The sequence below is a fragment of the Ursus arctos genome, unplaced genomic scaffold (assembly GCF_023065955.2).
Source record: "Ursus arctos isolate Adak ecotype North America unplaced genomic scaffold, UrsArc2.0 scaffold_5, whole genome shotgun sequence".
Classification (NCBI taxonomy): domain Eukaryota; kingdom Metazoa; phylum Chordata; class Mammalia; order Carnivora; family Ursidae; genus Ursus; species Ursus arctos.
In genome coordinates, this window is record NW_026623067.1 from 62,221,635 (window position 1) to 62,240,334 (window position 18,700).

The following is an 18,700-nucleotide window of genomic DNA, read 5'->3' on the forward strand; positions in this document are numbered from 1 at the left end:
TAGTGCAGGAAATAACGTGGCATATTCAGGGATTTAAAAATAGCTCAGAATGGATGGGAAATAAACTTGGTGCATGAGTTGGGTGGGGGAAGATGTGGGGTGTTGCTTGTGGAGGACAGGGAAAGAGGGGGCTGTACACATAAGTTACATTCTGCAAGGTCTTGTAAACTGGGAAACCTTATTAAGAAGTTTAGACCTTCTCTACTGAGTGGTGGTGAGCCATAGAAGAGGTTTAAAGAGGAAAGTAATGGAATTGATCAATTTGAGCTTTAGAAAGACTGTTCTCAAATAGATTTGGCATTCGTAGGGCAGGGATATGGTACTTGGAGAAATGAAGCCTGGGAGACAAGGTAGGAAGCTGGTAATGGTGGTGGTCAGAACTAATGAAACGGCAGTGTGAAGTTACTGTAGTCAAGGGAAAATGAGGAGGTAGTGACTGATTGGACCTGAGCGTGGAATTGGAGGTTGAGGGAAGACTCAAGGATTATGCAAAGGTTGGTGGGTCATTCAGGAAGAGAGTACAGGAAGAAGAAAAGATATATGGGCATCAGGGTACCGGGCTGGTTCATTTGCTGGGCATGCAACTCTTACTCTCTATACATATATATATATATATGTATAGAGAGATATATGTATATATATATATATAGAGAGAGAGAGAGAGAAGATATATGGGCATCAAGTCGTTTTCCACTTTGAATCAAGGGAGTTTAAAATAATGCTGGAGCACCGAAGTATAAACACATGGTAGGCTTTTGGATGTATAAATTGGGAACAAAGGAAAGAACTTTAGGCTGAATTTCTAGACTTGGGAAGTAATGACTTCTTGATGTAAATGAAGCCTAGGAAGTGGATTTGGTAGTGAGATGAAGGTAGAACTGCAGATCTGTGAGGAAAGAATGTGGAGGGAATTTTAACCAGTAGTGATGGTGGCATGTGTGGCACAGATGATGAATCCAGCCAGAGTGTGGAGATGGTGTTTATTCTCCAGCTGCTGTGTAACTGACCACTGTGTGCCGCACTCTAAAGTCTTTGACCTGCAGCTTTTCTCCCAGGTACACAACTCTTTAAGATCCAACCCATGAAAGGAAAAGTTTTATTGCTGTGCTGATTGTATGCCAGGCATTCAAAAGAAATATGACTGCTTCCCAAATAAATGTATTAATATGGGAATTGTGCCACATACTCTTATTTTGGTCGACCTTTTTTTTAACTTCATAGTTGAAGAAGTTACCGGTGAAATCCTTTTACATGTGTTCACTGTCAGTCAATTTAATACAAGTCCCTGAACTTCTCTGAAATAGGAATTTAGATGAGATGGTTTTCTGTATGATTTTATGAAGTATAATAAATGGGATGTAAGCTAAAATATAATTGAGCTCAGATTTCATACTATAGTGGCAAGGATTTCTCTTACTTTTTTTTTTTAAGGATTTTATTTATTTGAGAGAGAAAGAGGGAGCACAAGCAGGGGGAGCAGCAGAGGGAGAGAGAAGCAGGTTCCCTGCTGAGCAGGGAGTCTGAAGCAGGGCTCCAACCCAGGACCCTGGGATCATGACCTGAGCCGAAGGCAGACACTTATCTGACTGAGCCACCCAGGTGCCCTGATTTCTCTTACTTTTGATAGAAATTGAGATCCAGTAAAAGCACGGAACAGCTGAAAACATACTGGCAGTTTCCTCTGTGTGTATGTAGCCATAGTTGCTAACCACTAGGGGTCAGGCTCTTCATAAACAGTTAATGCCCTCCAAAAGTTCCCAAAGCGCGCTATTTGACTCTAGAATTGTTGCATTTTGTTAGGCTATTCTGTGTCTCCAGCCCCAGCTAAACATGCTTGGTGGTATATATTTATTTCAGTGATAATGAATACAATTTTGAGAATTCTTTTGGCATTCTGATTTGGCCTTGCATAATTGGAATAAGTAATCATGACTGTATGAAGTGCCCAGTATGAGTGCTATGGTATCTTTGTTTCCTCCTAGTGTCATTTTATAATTAAAATTTGAAAAAATTGAAATGCAAGAATATCTGTCTCTTCAGAGATAAGCGAACAGTTCACCTCTTACCTTTCACAGGTTTCTTAAACTTTCACTTAGATTGTTTCTAAAAGGTATTTTTTTAAAAGGTCGTCTTTCTATAGTAAACAAATAGAATTAAGTAATAGTTTTGGACTAAGAGGGGGGTATTTTCAGTAGATCGTACCCAGGGAATCCAAAAATTTCCTTCTTTTAATTGGTTTAAGAGCCAGAACAACTTAGTATGGAAGAGATAAATAGATGATACATAATTTGTATTCCTTTTGGGACTTAGTTTTGAATGATTTTTCCCATGAAATTTAAGAAATTGTTCATAGACATTTGTGTTCACACTAATAAAGTAATTACTAATAGTGATTTTTTTTAAGCATTTCAAAAGAATTTTAGAAAAAACTTATTTCAGGGGTACCTGGGTGGCTCAGTCGGTTAAGAATCTGCCTTCAGGGGCGCCTGGGTAGCGCAGTCATTAAGCGTCTGCCTTCGTCTCAGGGCGTGATCCCGGCGTTCCGGGATTGAGTCCCACATCAGGCTCTTCCGCTGGGAGCCTGCTTCTTTCTCTCCCACTCCCCCTGCTGTGTTCCCTCTCTCACTGGCTGTCTCTATCACATAAATAAATAAAAATTAAAAAAAAAAAAAAAAAAAAAAAGAATCTGCCTTCAGCTTGGATTGTAATCCCAGGGTTCCTGCTCAGCACGGAGCCTCCTTCTCCCTCTGCCTCGTCCTCTCTTTCTCACTCTCTCTCTCAAATAAATAAGTAAAATCTTTTAAAAGAACAAAAACTCATTTCACTTTTAAAAAAACAAGGTTCCCTAAATGCTTTAAAATTTTTTAAATGCCAGTATATCCATTCTGAAAATACTTTTCTGTGAGACTATAGAATTTGGGTATATCATCCAGAATAATGACGTCTCATTGATTAAATTGGTGTTTTATAGTAAATGCTTTGTAAACATATCCTTACATTTAAGTAATAGTCGTAGATTAAAAGTGATGCTTTCACTTTTTTTGAAAGCACTGTTGTTCACTTCTTTCTTTCTTCCTTTCTTCCTTCCTTCTTCTTTCTTTCTTTTTTTTTTTTTTTTGCTTTATTTGGATCTAGGACAGAATGCTAATAATTTTAATATACTTTTTTTTATAGTCACAAATAGGTATACTTCTTTTGTCTCCGTCTCTTTCTCTGAATCATCCAGCACTATAATTTTTCCTGTTATGAATCAATTTCAGATGATTCACATTGCCTGTTAAAACGCAGGTCCACATGCTTGTTATCTTCATCCAGGGGACACAGGGTAGGTACAGTAATACTTTTGAATCCCTAGAAAAATTGGTACTCTGAGAAAGTTGTTTATATCCTCTCCTCAAGTGGTATCCTTAGTATTTTCACTTTTTTCTGATTGTCCCCTATTTTTGTTATTCTTTTCTGTAAGTACTTAATAAATCCCAAATCAAGACTGATATGTCCTAATTATTGAAAATCATCTTTACTTAGGCATGTTCAGATTTGTTGGCTCTGCTAATATTTATAATGCTGTACATGATATTTTATCTAAATAATCTTTATTTTTAACAACTCATGTTGAGTGATCATTCATATATTATGTAATTTACCCATTTAAAATGTACAATTCATGGTTTTTGATATTTTTTCAAATTGTGGCGAAATATATAATATAAAATTTGCTATTTTTATCATTTTTAAGTGTACAATTCAGTGGCATTAATTACATTCACAGTGTTAGGTAACTATAGCCATTATTTCCAAAACATTTTCATCATGCCAAGCAGCACTCTGCAGTCCTAGAGCAATAGCTCTCCATTTCTCCCCATACCCAGCCCTTGGTAAGCTCTCAGCTGCTTTCTGCCGCAATGAATTTGACCATTCTAGATATTTATATAAGTGGAATTGTAGGATAATTTACTGTTGTGTATGGACTATTTCACTTACCATAAAGTTTTCAGGGTTCATCCATGTTGTCTGTATCAGAATTTCATTCTTTTTGTAGCTGAATAATATTCCACAGCGTGTACATATAGTATATTGCTTTTATTAATCTGTGGACGGGCATTTGGGTTGTTTCTCCCTTTTGGCTATTGTAAATAATGCTACTCTGAATATTGGTGCACAGGAACCTGTGTTAATAATCTCTTTGCTTTGAATTCTTTTGGGTATATACTTAAGAGGAATTGCTTGGTGGTCAAATGGTAATTCACCAATCAGTTTTTGAACAGCTACCAAACCATTGTCTGCAGTGGCTGTACTGTTTTACATTCCTGCCAGCGTTGTGTAGGTTTTCAATTTCTCCACATCCTTGCCAATGTTTGTAATTTTTCATTTTTTCTGATAAGAGCCATCCTCGTAGGTGTGAAGTATAGTATGATCACTTTTAATTTCTTAATTTTTTTTCCCAAAACTGAAATCACTTCAATATGGTACACATGATTACATAAAAATTCAGGGTTTTCACAAATAGATTATGCTCTCTTCTAAACTTACTCCAGAGGTAGGTATTCATATTTTATATCACCTGTATAAAATCGTATGTATATATTAATATAAACTTAAATCATAAAGAAGACAGGGCATTCAGTATCGAGATTTACAATCAATGAAATGAAACAAATATAAATAAGGAGTTAATAATAAGTAAGCATAATAATATTTTTAAACAATATGTTGACATTAAAAATTTTTCTGTTCTAAAATACTTTTTTTTTTAAGATTTATTTATTTATTTATTAGACAGAGAGAGACAGCCAGCGAGAGAGGGAACACAAGCAGGGGGAGTGGGAGAGGAAGAAGCAGGCTCCTAGTGGAGGAGCCCGACGTGGGGCTCAGTCCCGGCAAGCCAGGATCACGCCCTGAGCCGGAGGCAGACGCTTAACGACTGCACCACCCAGGCGCCCCCTAAAATACTTTTTATTTTTCTAGTAACTGAATTACAGTTGACATACAATATTATATTAGTTTCAGATGTACAACATAGTGATTCGACATTTATAAACATTATGGGGACTCCTGGGTGGCTCAGGTGGATAAGTGTCAGACTCTTGATTCCGGCTTAGGTCATGATCTCAGGGTTATGAGATTGAGCCCCGTGTTGGACTCTGAGCTGGGTGTGATGCCTGCTTAAGATTCTCTCCCTCTCGGGGCGCCTGGGTGGCACAGCGGTTAAGCGTCTGCCTTCGGCTCAGGGCGTGATCCCAGCGTTATGGGATCGAGCCCCACATCAGGCTCCTCCGCTATGAGCCTGCTTCTTCCTCTCCCACTCCCCCTGCATGTGTTCCCTCTCTCGCTGGCTGTCTCTATCCTGTCGAATAAATAAATAAAATCTTTAAAAAAAAAAAAAAAAAAAAAAAAAAAAAAAAAAAAGATTCTCTCCCTCTCCTTCTGCCCCTCCCCCTGCTCACATGCATGTGCATGTTCTCTCTCTTAAAAAAAAAAAAAAGGAAATAAACATGATGAAATACTTTCCATGATAAGTAGTTAACCATCTGTCACCATAAGAGTTTACACAATATTATTGACTATATTCCCGTATGCTGTACTTTACATCCCTATGATTTATTTATTTTGTAACTGGAAGTTTGTACCTCTCAAACCCCTTCACCTATTTTTCCCATCCCTTCACTTCTGTAACACCCCTCCGAACGTCCCCCCACCCCCAGCCCTCAGCAACCATCATTTTTTTTTTTTTTTAAAGATTTTATTTATTTATACGACAGAGATAGAGACAACCAGTGAGAGAGGGAACACAAGCAGGAGGAGTGGGAGAGGAAGAAGCAGGCTCATAGCAGAGGAGCCTGATGTGGGGCTCGATCCCCTAACGCCGGGATCACGCCCTGAGCCGAAGGCAGACGCTTAACCGCTGTGCCACCCAGGCGCCCCTCAGCAACCATCATTTTGTACTCTGTATTTATGTGTCTGTTTCTGGTTTTTCTGTTGTTTGCTCATTTGTTTTGTTTTTTAGATTCTGCATGTAAGTGAAATCATATGGTATTTGTCCTTCTCTGACTTACGTTACTTAGCATAATAATACATGGATCCACCCATGTTGTTGAAAGTGACGAGATCTCATTCTTCTTTTGGCTGAGTAATATTGCAATATATATATATACACCACATCTTCTTTATCCATTCATTTATTAGCAGATACTTAGATTTCTTCTTATCTTGGCTATTGTAAATAATACTATAACAACCGTAGGCATACATAAATCTTTTCCAATTAATGCTTTTGTTTGCCTTGGGTAAAGAACCAGAAGTGGAATGACTGTATCATGTGGTACTTCTGTTTTCAGTGTTTTGAAGAATCTACATACTGTTTTCCATAGTTGCTATACCAGTTTACATGCCCACCAACAGTGCAGGAAGGCTCCCTTTTCCCCATATTTTGGCCAACACTTGTTATTTCTTGTCTTTTGGAGGATAGCAATTATGGCTGATGTGAGGTGGTATCTCATTGTGGTTTTGATTTGCATTTGATGGTTGGTGATAATGAGCATTTTTGCACATAGCTGTTGGCTATTTATATGTTGTCCTTGGGAAAATGTCTATTCAGGTTCTTCTGCCCGTTTTTTAATTGGATTGTTTGGTTTTTTGAGTTGTATTAATTCTTTATATATTTTGGATATTAGTCTCTTATTATTTGTATTATTTGCACATATCTTCTCCCATTCAGTAGATATTGCCTTTTCATTTCGTTGATGGTTTCCTTCACTGGTAGAAAGCTTTTTAGTTTGATGTAGTCCCATTTGCTTATTTTTGTTTTTGTTGCACTTGCCTAAGGAGACATATCCAAAAAAATATTGCTAAGACTAATGTCCTAGAGTTTACCACCTGTGTTTTCCTTTAGGAGTTTTATGGCTTCAGGTCTTACATTATATGTTTAATCCATTTTGAATCCATTTTTATATATGGTGAAAGAAAGTGGTCCAGTTTCATTTTTTTGCATGTAGCTGTCCAGTTTTCCCAATACCATTTATTGAAGAGACTCTCTTTTCCCCACTGTATATTCTTGCCTCCTTTGTCACAGATTAAGTAACCATGTAAGAATCGGTTTATTTCTGGGCTCTGTATGATGTTCCATTATGCTATGTGTGTCTCTTTGCACCAGTACAGGACTGTTTTGGTTACCGTAGCTTTGTAGTAGAGCTCGAATCTGGAATTGTGATACTTCTAGCTTTGCTCTTCTTTCTCAAGATTGCTGTGGCTATTTGGGGTCTTATGTGGTTCTGTGTAAATGTTAGGATTATTCTAATTCTGAGAACAATACTGTTGGTATTCTGATAGGGATTGCATTGAATTTGTAAATTGCTTTGGATAGTTTCGACATTTTAGCAGTATTTTTTTATAATAATTTTTTATTATGTTATGTTAGTCACCATATAGTACATCCTTAGTTTTTGATGTAGTGTTCCATGATTCGTTATTTGCGTATAACACCCAGTGCTCCATGCAATACGTGCCCTCCTTAATACACATCACTGGCCTATCCCAGTCCCCACCCCCCTCCCATCTGAAGCCCTCAGTTTGTTTCTCAGCGTCCATAGTCTCTCATGGTTCATTCCCCCTTCTGTTTACCCCCCCTTCATTCTTCCCTTCCTTCTCCTACCGATCTTCCTAGCAGTATTTTTTTTTTAAGATTTTATTTATTTATTTAACAGAGAGAGACAGTGAGAGAGGGAACACATGCAAGGGGAGTGTGCGAGGGAGAAGCAGGCTTCCTGCTGAGCAGAGAGCCCATGCGGGGCTCAATCCCAGGACCCTGGGATCAGGACCTGAGCCGAAGGCAGACGCTTAACGGCTTAGCCACCCAGGCGCCTTTTGACATTTTAGCAATATTGAGTCCATGAGCGTGATAGATCTTTCCATTTGTATCAACATCAATTCATTTCATCAGTGTCTTATAGTTTTCATTATATGGGTCTTTTACCTCTTTGGTTAAGTTTATTCCTAGGTATTTTTTTTCTTTTTTGATGTTATAGTGAATGGGATTACTTTCTTAATTCCCTTTCTGCTAGTTTATTATTAGTATATAGATTTCTGTATATTAATTTTCTGTCTTGCAACTTCACTGAATTCATTTAATCTACCAGTTTTTTGGTGGAGTCTTTAGGATTTTATATATATATATATTACCATGTTATTTGCGAATAGTAACAGTGGATGTCTTTTTTTCTTTTTCTTGCCTGATTTTTGCGGCTGGGACTTCCAGTACTGTGTTGAATAAAAAAGGCAGGGATGGACATTCTTGTCCTGTTCCTCATCTTAGAGGAAAAGCTTTCACTTTCACACCACCGAGTATGATGTTAACTGCAGGTTTGTCATATATGGCCTTTATTATGTTGAAGTAAGCTCTCTCTTTACCCACTTTGTTGTGAGTTTTTATCATGAATGATGTTAAATTTTGTGAAGTGATTTCTCTGCATCTATTGAGATGACCATATGATTTTTATAATTCACTTTGTTAATCTGGTGTGTCATGTTGGTTGATTTGAAGATATTGAACCATCTTTCATCTTGGGAATAAATCTCACTTGATCATGATGAATGATCCTTTTAATGTATTGTTGAATTTGGTTTGCTAATTTTTTTTGAGGATTTTTGCATGTATGTTCATCAGGAATATGGGCCTGTAATTTTCTTTTCTTTTCTTTTCTTTTCTTTTCTTTTCTTTTCTTTTCTTTTCTTTTCTTTTCTTTTTTGTAGTGTCTTTGGTTTTTGGGTACCAAATGAGTAATTCTGGCCTCATAGAATGAATTTGGAAGCATTCCTTTCTCAATTTTTTGCACAAGTTTGAGAAGAATAGCTATTAGCTCTTCTTTAAGTGTTTGGTAGAACTCATCTGTGAAGCCACCTGGTGCTCAACTTTTGTTTGTTGGGAGATCTTTTTATTATTGATTCATTTTCATTACTAGTAATCAGTCTATTCAGATTTTCTATTTCTTCCTGATTTAGTCTTGGAAGATTTGTATGTTTTTAGGAGTTTATCCATCTCGTCTAAGTTGTCCAGTTTGTTGGCATATAATTTTTCATAGTAGTCTCTTATAGTCCTTTGTATTTCTGTAGTGTTGGATGTAATCTGTCCTCTTTCATTTCTGATTTTGAGTCCTCTCTCTTTTTTTGCTTGAGGTGTCTGATATTTATCTATCAATTTTGTTTACCTTTTCAAAGAGTCAGTTCTTAGTTTCATTGATTTTTTTTTTTCTTTTCTGTTTTGTCTCTATTTTGTCTGTTTCCGGTCTGATCTTTATTATTTCCTTGCTTCTTCTAACTTTGGGCATTGTTTGGTTGGTTGGTTTTCAGTGCCTTTAGGTTTAAGGTTAGATGGTTTGAGATTTTTCTGGTTTCCTTGAGGCAGGCTTGTATTGCTTTAAACTTTTTTCTAAGTTCTTCTTTTGCCTTGTCTCAAAGATTTTGAACTGCTGGGTTTCCATTTTCATTTGTCTGAATGTATTTTTTTAATTTCCTTTTTGATTTCTTTGTTGACCCATTGGTTGTTTGGTAACATGCTGTTTAACCTCCATGTATTTATGTTTTTGTCTAGTTTTTTTCTTGTAATTGATTTCTCTTTTCTTTTTTATATTTACCTTTTGTATTTCATTTTCTGTGTATCTTTTTTTTTTAATAATAATTTTTTATTATGTTAGTCACCATACAGTATATCTTTAGTTTTTGATGTACTGTTCCATGATTCATTATTTGTGTATAATACCCAGTGCTCCATGCAATACGTGCCCTCCTTACTACCCATCACCAGCCTATCCCAATCCCCCACCCCCTCCCCTCTGAAGCCCTCAGTTTGTTTCCCAGAGTCCATAGTCTCTCATGGTTCATTCCCTTTCTGTTTTCCCCCTTTCCTCTTCCCTTTCTTCTCCTGCTGATCTTCCTACTTCTTATGTTCCATAAATGAGTGAAACCATATGATAATTGTCTTTCTCTGCTTGACTTATTTCACTTAGCATTATCTCCTCCAGTCCCATGTTGCAACAAATGTTGAGAAATCATTCTTTTTGATGGCTGAGTAATATTCCATTGTATATATGGACCACAGCTTCTTAATCCAGTCATCTGTTGAAGGGCATCTCAGCTCCTTCCACGACTTAGTAATTGATTTCTAGTTTAATACCATGGTCGTCAGAAAAGATACTCGATATGATTCCAGTCTTCTTAAATTTATTGAGATTTGTTTTATGGCTTAATATGTAATCTTGGAGAATGTTCCATGTGTACTTGAAGAGAATGTGTGTTCTGCTGTTTTTGATGCGGTGTTCTGTGTGTATCTATTAAGTCCGTCTAGCCTTATGTGTCCTTCAAAGCTGCTCCTTCCTTGATTGATTCATTTTCTGCCTGAACGATCTATCTATTGATGTAAGTGGGGTGTTAAAGTTCCCTAGTATGTTCACTTTTGAAACAGCCTGTGAGGTAATTGCAAACTAAGCAATTTATTTTGTAACACAGGTACAGTCTGCTAGAGCAGTATTGTACTTCTTTGGTAACTATAAATAGGGTAATTTTGGGCCATTTATTTAATCCCTAATAGATAAACAAGTAATTAATTATATAGTAGCTTCTACTGCAAGTCGTTATGTCGTGTTTTTTGTTTGTTTGTTTTTTTAAAGTAAGCTCTACACCCAACGTGGAGCTTGAACTCATGACCCCAAGATCAAGAGTTGCGTGCTCTATGACTGACCAAGACAGGTGCCCCAGCAAGTTACTGTGTCTTATAGCAGATGTAACAATGAGTGGAAATTAGCCCTTCCTCTCAAGGAACCAAAAGCATGTGGGATATAAGACATGTATGTCTACAAACCCTACAAAAGAAGAAGCATGCTGTACATCCCTAGAAGATATACAGGTATCGGAGGTGCTCACAATAGGGAGAGCCACAGCTGGGTCACAGCAGTATATGAGATAGGCCTCGAAGCATGAGAGGGATTTCAGTAGTGGGAAACTAGAGTATTCATTCAGGAGGTTACAGAAGAGGTGTCTGACCCTGATCTGTGGGCAGTTCACAGATGGTTTATAGGACATGTTTAATTGAAAGCATTAGACTATGAGACTCATAAGCTTTTTAAAACTCAAAGTAAGAATCAAAATTTCAAAAATTAATTTCTTTGTTTTTTCCCAGGTTTTAAAAAAGTGAAAATAATTTTGGCATAACAGGCATCTCATATTTATAAAAGCATCATTTCTTGAAATCGTATGCTGTAAGCTTTAATGGAAATGTACGTTTGGATCATTTTGTTTAAGTGCTGTACCATGGTTCTGTTCTTTCTGTAGTATATAGTACAAATTTGTTGTGTCATATGCCACCACAGTATATACTGGCATGTTTTTGAAGATAAACTAAGGAAGCAAAATTCCATTTTGGAGTTGTATCTTGGCTGTGACACTTCTACAGATATTTAAATATTAATTTTAATTTTTATACATATTTACATGTTACATATTTACATAATTCTCATTTGATCCTTAGGAAGACTCTGAGAGACAGGGCAACAAATACTCTTGTTTCAGGGGAAGTAAACTTGAGGGTGTTTTTTTTGTTTTTTTTAAAGATTTTATTTATTTGAGAGAGAGCATGAGAGGGGGGAGGGTCAGAGGGAGCAGCAGACTCTCCAATGACCAGGGAGCCTGAAGTGGGGCTGGATCCTGGGACTCTGAAGGCAGATGCTCAACCCTCAACCAACTGAGCCACCCAGGCACCCCTAAACTTGAGGTTTTGAGTGGTGACCAGCCAGGTAGAAAGTAGTGGAATCAGTAGATACCAAAATCTAGTGTTCTTTCTGTATTGCTCCTAGAACTAAATGTTTAGGTTAATGCAATTCTTGTAACTGGAAGGTTAGCAAGTATTTAAGCTCTTTGGTTTTTCAAAATTGTAATATTTTATCATAAAGCTTTGTCCCTAATTTCATAAGGAATGTGAGCTATCAGTAGATATCACTCTGAAACATAGCAGGGAAATGACGAGCTTTTTGAGATGGTGATACTTAGAATTAGCCTGTCATATTGCTGGAGCACTGATACAAAGAATCACCGTTTTCACATGGATATAATGGATTTCATACAGCATGTGAGCATTATGCACTGAATACATATGCAGTCTTGTCCCTCTAGGTGGCTCTCTGAGTCTGTATAGATTTGGACTACTGAGAAATATGTGCTCTTCTGCCTTTATTTTGTCTTCCTGCTCTGGGGCTATGCATTACATTTTTTAAGTAATGAAATATGAAACCCATTGAATATGTAACATCAGGCACTCAATTTAAAATACATTTGGGAAAGGAAATAACAAAGCAAGTTAGAACAAACATTTGTTTATTACATGCCTATAAACTTGGGGGAAAGGAGGAGAGACAGACAAGTGAACCTGTGGTGGCATTGCACTGTGACAGGGTCTAATAAGTAAAGGTTTATTAGATTTCTGTAACACATTTCATTTTCTTGGACCTAATCATATGAACTCTGTTTTGAGATAATTTTCTTGAACATAGGAGTGGTAATTCATCTGTATCTTTTATGTTCCATAGAAAACTTGGTTTCAAAAAGGGAATAGGTACCTGGGTGGCTCAGTTGGTTGAGTGTCTGACTCTTGGTTTTGGCTCAGGTCATGATCTCAGGGTCGTGGGATGGAGCCCTGTATTGGGCTCTGTGTTCAGTGAGGAGTCTGCTTGAGATTCTCTCTCTTCCTCTGCCCGCCCCCCACTCACTTGCACTCTCTCTCTCTCAAATAAATAGATCTTTTAAAAAAAATTACCAAAAAAAGGAATAAAAATAATTATTTATGATTCTGAAAATTCCCAACATGAAGAAATGCTTTTGAGGATGTTGATCAAAATTACAGAACAGGAAGTGGTCATGTAATGGAATGACGTTTGACAAACGTGCTATTATGAAGATTAATATTTCAGATCCCTTTGTGTTTATAAGCAAGGATCAGCAGTTTTGTTTGGAACCATTTTTGTGTGTCGTAACAGTAACTGTGGATAATGCATAAAGATTATCCCTGGAGAGAGAAAGGAATACAACAGAGATGCAATATAACATTCCGGTAACGAACATGTGGAAAAGTCATTTTCTCATCATTCTCTCAAAGTATGAAAAGAATTAAATTACGATAGTGCTATAGTACGAGAAGAAAAGAATTTTAGGGTTTACCTAAAGTGTACTTGTCAGCGCTCTCTTTTATTCCCTGACCCTTTTACGCTTTGTTCCACTGTAATATGGTATTTGCCTTCATCACTATGTCAGAAGAACTTAGTGCTGTCTTCCACCCTGGACAGCCCTTCATTTCTTAATGTGGCTTTCTTCCCTTGGCACCTGTGAAAAAGTCTCTGGCTTTTCCCATTCCTGTTTTAATTATTCCTTGCTATTGTGGGTACCTCTTAATAAGATACTGGCATCTTAACAGACTTTGGTACTTGACTCTTTTTCTTTTCTTCCCCCGTGGACCATTTTATTTATGTCAGAGTTGCAGCTACCACTGATGTGCCATTGCTTTTCAGGTCCCTATTTCCTGCCCATTTCTCTCTTGAGCTCCAAACCAGATCTTCACCTGCGTGTTGTCGCAGGTCTAGAGTAGGCGTCCAGTCACCATTTGTGGAATGTATGAGTTTTTAGAACTTAGCATCTCCTTTCCCTTCGAAACCAACCCGTCTTGTCTATTCTCTGTCTTGTTGAAACAACTTCGCAGTATCTAAGCTTGACTTGAAAGTCTTTGATTCATTCTCCTTTTCCTCATTCCATATTTACTCCACAAGTATCAGTCCTTACCCAGGATTGGGGAAAAGACTGAGTTGGGTGCACTGCCCCGATGTTCCCAACCTGCTTTGATTGCATTCCAGGCAGGCTTTATTTAGGCCTCATCAATAATAATATAAGTTAATAACTTAACTTTAACTATTATATTAATAATATAAGTTTATAACTTATAATTTCCCTTTCTGTCTCTTCCTCCCTTCCCCCAAGTTTGTAGGCAGGTAATAAATGAATATTCTAATTTGTTTTATTCTTTTTTTTTCTCAAATTTATATTAAATTGGCTGATGTTATGTATTGTTGCGCTTCATAGTTTATGCATCTTGAAACATGTGCAAATAGAGTATTTTTGAGCCTTGAACTTACAAATAAATCCTGAAGATTTAAGTGATAAATCAGTATGGACAGACAGTTACCAAAGTTTTTCTTTGTAAATCCTTTAGGACTTCCCTATACACAAAAAGTAAAATGGTATACAGAGTGAGAGAGGATAGCAGAAGTATCTTTAAGAACATAAGGAGTGCTTGGTACATTAAATGATAAAATGATATCATTTGATTGTAATAGGGTTAGTGGTGTATATGTTCAGCATAGAAATAGATAAGGTATTATTCCCTCTGAATTGTCTTAGGTAGTAAATAATAAAGTCTGAATGTCTCTTGTTGTGTTTAAACCATTCTCTGTAATATCTTAAGTAAGTAGGTACAGCAAGAAACTTAACCTTTTGCACTTGGTTAAGAAGTTTTAAAAATTATTTTTGGTTTGCCATAAGCGTAAGTACCTCTTCTGCATTGGGGATAAAATGGAAAAGCCTGTGTTAGGAAAATACTTAAATACAATCTTGTGTGCCAGTGTGGCGGCTGATGTTCTTGACCTTAGGAATCATGGCTGCAGGCTAGTCCTTTTATCTCTGGGTAAGGTTGAGATTAATTGAAGAGTTGCTGAAAATGAATGTATAGATTACCACTTACCTTGTCCCACTGTTTTGTGCCTCCATAGGTACATGGACTATACCGCACGACAGGTGCTAGTTTTGAGAAAGCCCAACAAGAATTTGCAACAGGTGTGATGTCCAACAAGACTGTCCAGACTGCAGCTGCAAATGCAGCTTCAAGTGCAGCAACTAGTGCGGCTCAGAATGCTTTCAAGGGTAACCAGATTTAGAGAGCCCTCCAACAACACACTGGTACCTTCTGACTGTACTTTTTCTCCAGTTACTGTATTCTATAAATATTTTTATGTTCAAAACAGTACACACGGCATGTATATTTCCTGTTCACTTGTGCATGGGCTAAAACCAGAAAAACTTGTCTTATTATTTACCTAGCAATTTAATATTTTGGTGCCCCCTGCAGAAAAAAATATCACATGCTAAATAAATATTCTCCATATTTTTTGGGGGATGAATGTTCAGCAACTTATTTCAGTGGTGACACACTGAAATTAATATGGTACTTATGATTAAAAATGCATTTAGTACTAGCTGCAGTCTTTCTTTCAAGAATCTTAGACTTAAGGATTACATATTGGAGCATTAAGGCGATACTTCATTCTGTTTTCCCTATTTATATTGAAAGAAATAGGCCATCAGGGACTTAGGGACTTTAAAATTGGCTTGCTTTTTAGCAGTTTTAGTCACCAGTGACGAGCCTGTGTGCATTTCGTAGTGGATCATGTAAATTTTAGCCTTTTATTTTTGTTCCTTTTTTTCTTTTTTAGAGTAGTTGATATTTTGATATCATTCTCTGATCTTGCATGGGCACCACATTTCTTAAAAGAATTCGTATTTTGGCTTCTGCACTGCTTATGGTTGTAGGATTAGGGAGTTGCTGGTAGAATCAAAGAAGTGGTTTTCTGCAATAGTTTCTTTTAAATAAAAATTCATTGGGGTGCAATTTGAGAACACAGTATGCAGTGCATTATCCAAAAAAGGGTAGATAATCAATGGAATAGAATGTAGTAATGATAATACTGTTTTTTTTAATTTTCAGTATTCGTATCAGAATAGAATATTACTGTATGGAAACTTTGGTATATTCTTGTGGCCTCTCATTTTAACTGAATTGAGATTGTGTTTGGCAGCTCTTTTTTGGGGAGTGTGTAATTTTTAACAGAGGTATTAAAGTCTAGACTAACTCCTTGTCCAAAAAGAACATACAGTATTTCAGGGATTTTTCTTTTAGCCTCTCATCTGTAGGGGGTTAAAAAGAAAAAGACGCTGTTGTTTCACATATACTTGAATCCCTAATGCACCTCAGTCTTTCAATTTTTGAGGCAGACTGAATACATTAAAATTTTTCAGCAATAGAAAAAACAACGTGCACCAAACAAGAAAATACAAATACAGTTAAATGCATTAATTATGACTACAACCACATTAAAAATGTTACTATGCAGCATAGGAATTAATTCTTACAGGATACTTGGTTTGAAACTTTGAATCATTTTTAGTAGAGATTAAATGACTCAGAGACGTTTGTAAAGTCATTATATAGTGTGTTTTGGAAGTCGTTAGCTAATTTAAGATTGCAGACTAATCAGTGATTTGTTCACCTTGACTTCAAGTAAGGATAGTCTGTTGGATTATATTATTTGAGACTGCAGATCCTTTCTAAAAAGAATCAAATGGGCATAAATGGTTAAATCACTTTCATTCTTTTCCCCAAATCTGGAGATAAATGAATTTCATGTTGGGGGTGGGATGATGAGTTCTTACTCTTTATGAGGGAAGCTTTGTGTGACACTAGGTAACATGGATCCATCTAGATTGTGTTTACATTTGATTTACTTGGGATTTATTGAAGTAATGGACTTGGAAGATATTTCCTTTGTTCTGATTAAAATAGGATTCAGAATATGAATTTAAAACTGTTTTTATGAATATTTCTGATCAGTGATAATCTCCCTACTTTCTCAAATTAGCTAGTTCAAGTTCATCAGATTCTATAATCTTACTGAAAATCTGTTTTATCACAGTGTGCTTTACTGAGTATGTATTTTACAAACATTCAAAACATTAACCACAAACTATAACAGGAGTACTTATGTTCATCATTAATTTATATCTCAAGTTCATTTCTTTTTTTCTTTCAACTACAAATGAATATAGAGACTTAAAAAATACTGACATACTTTCCTTCAAGAATAGGAAGTCTTCTCTCTGTCTTGTAGAAATCCCCAAAGGTAGCATTGTTAAACAGCAAATAATTAAAACCAACAGTACCTTTTTGTGTGTGGATGGGGAAAATGTTTTAAAATCCAGTTCCTTGGGTTCATACAAGCTTACGAGAGAAAATTGTTTTTTTAAAAACATAAATGTGCATTAAAATGATGGCAATACTAACAGTTTGATAAGGTATAGGGATTTTAAATTCTTATATTCTCTATTCTCCTAACAATAATGAGTAAATGGTCACAATTTTCCAGCAAGAGATTGGCATTTGTTAATGTTTTATATTTTATACTAACATTGACCCAGTATCACAGTCATGAAATGGTCTTCATTGTTGTAAGCATTCGTGTCCTTTTTCAGTTTGCAGTAATAAACTGTGGCTATTTTATTTCAAACTAAAATTTGAACACTGGAAAATCGTTGCTCAGTGATTTGTAATTTGGGACTCGGGTTATTTATCTAGGGATGTTTGTATATTTCGTCAGTGAGTAATAGTGCGCCGCCGTCGCAGTGAGCATCATGGTATAAATGCCTCCACCTGTCCCTCTAATGTTGCATGTTTTCAGTGGTTCGGAAGTTTTGTATATTTATTGTATTAACACAGTGTCATAAAATAAAATGCTGTTTACTGGATGTTAGTTTGTCTAATTTTAAACACAATATTAGCGTTTCAGAGGTAGAGATGATGCTGTGGGGTTAATGTATATAGAAATTTCACATTTGATTTTTAAAGAAGCTATGTATAATTCTATCATGTGCTGAAGAAATTAAATAATATAAAAGACTTCATTAAAAACTGAGCAACATAAAATGAGAATTTTTCTGTTGGATTAGACCTTTTAGGGGATGGAACATGAGCTTCACTCATATATTTTGATCACTTTGAGGTCAAAATACACATACTATTTAGAAGTTAATGAGATTCAAAATGGAAAACCTGTTTTGTGGCTCACGTTTCTCCTTGTGGGTTAAAATGGATGCCTCTGTACTAGTATTGTATTGACTAGCTTGAACTTGTGTTCTGTTTCCTAACCTAGCTATCTGTTGTTGCTTTATGTACTGATGAACGTACCTATTTGTGTATTGTTGGATTTTTCACTTGGGTTATCTAAAGAGGATGTAAAAATCTAAAATGTTCGTGGTGAATCTTATCTTGAGAAATATGTGTTAAAATAGGAAGAGCATTTTAAATTTTCTGGGTGTTATCTAAAAAGTGAGTTTGGATTTTCATTGGGTATATCATCTATAAATCATGTTGAGCTAATGTGTATGGTTTACATTTTATGGGGAATTTATGTGAAATTGAGTTTACTAGTTGTTCCTGTAATTTATTTGTAGTAGGATAATGCTTTTATAGTTATTGCTATATCTTTTCCTGAAAATGCTGACACATTAGCATTTAATTTTATGTCTTTACTGGTAAAAAATCTATGTTCTAACTGTTTATATGGAGTTTGTTACAGTTTTGCACATTTCCCCCTGTTAGAATTACCGTGGCTGTCAGACACCATTTCACTGTATTTCCTTCCATTTTTCCTTGAAGGAAAATGTTTAGAGGGATTTTTTTGATTCCATGTGATTAAGACCTGTAGAAGTGAAATAAAAGTGGTTAATGTAAAAATAATGGTTAAAAATAAAAGAAGCCTTACTTTGATAGATTTTCAAGTACCATAGTATAAATTTATCAAGAGTAGAATAATATATTGTAAACATTAGAGTTGTTTTAAATACT

At 36.1% G+C, this 18,700-nt stretch overlaps 1 protein-coding gene across 1 annotated transcript in view; it reads left to right on the forward strand.

Moving 5' to 3' along the window:
- SCAMP1 (secretory carrier membrane protein 1) overlaps positions 1 to 17,601 on the forward strand; it is a 119,763-nt gene extending 102,162 nt beyond the window's left edge. Inside the window, exon 9 of the mRNA XM_026498738.4 lies at positions 14,796 to 17,601. Coding sequence (XP_026354523.1) covers positions 14,796 to 14,960 — 165 coding nt within the window. The 3' untranslated portion in view covers positions 14,961 to 17,601. The remainder of the gene's footprint in view (positions 1 to 14,795) is intronic.
- Positions 17,602 to 18,700: the final 1,099 nt, after the last annotated feature.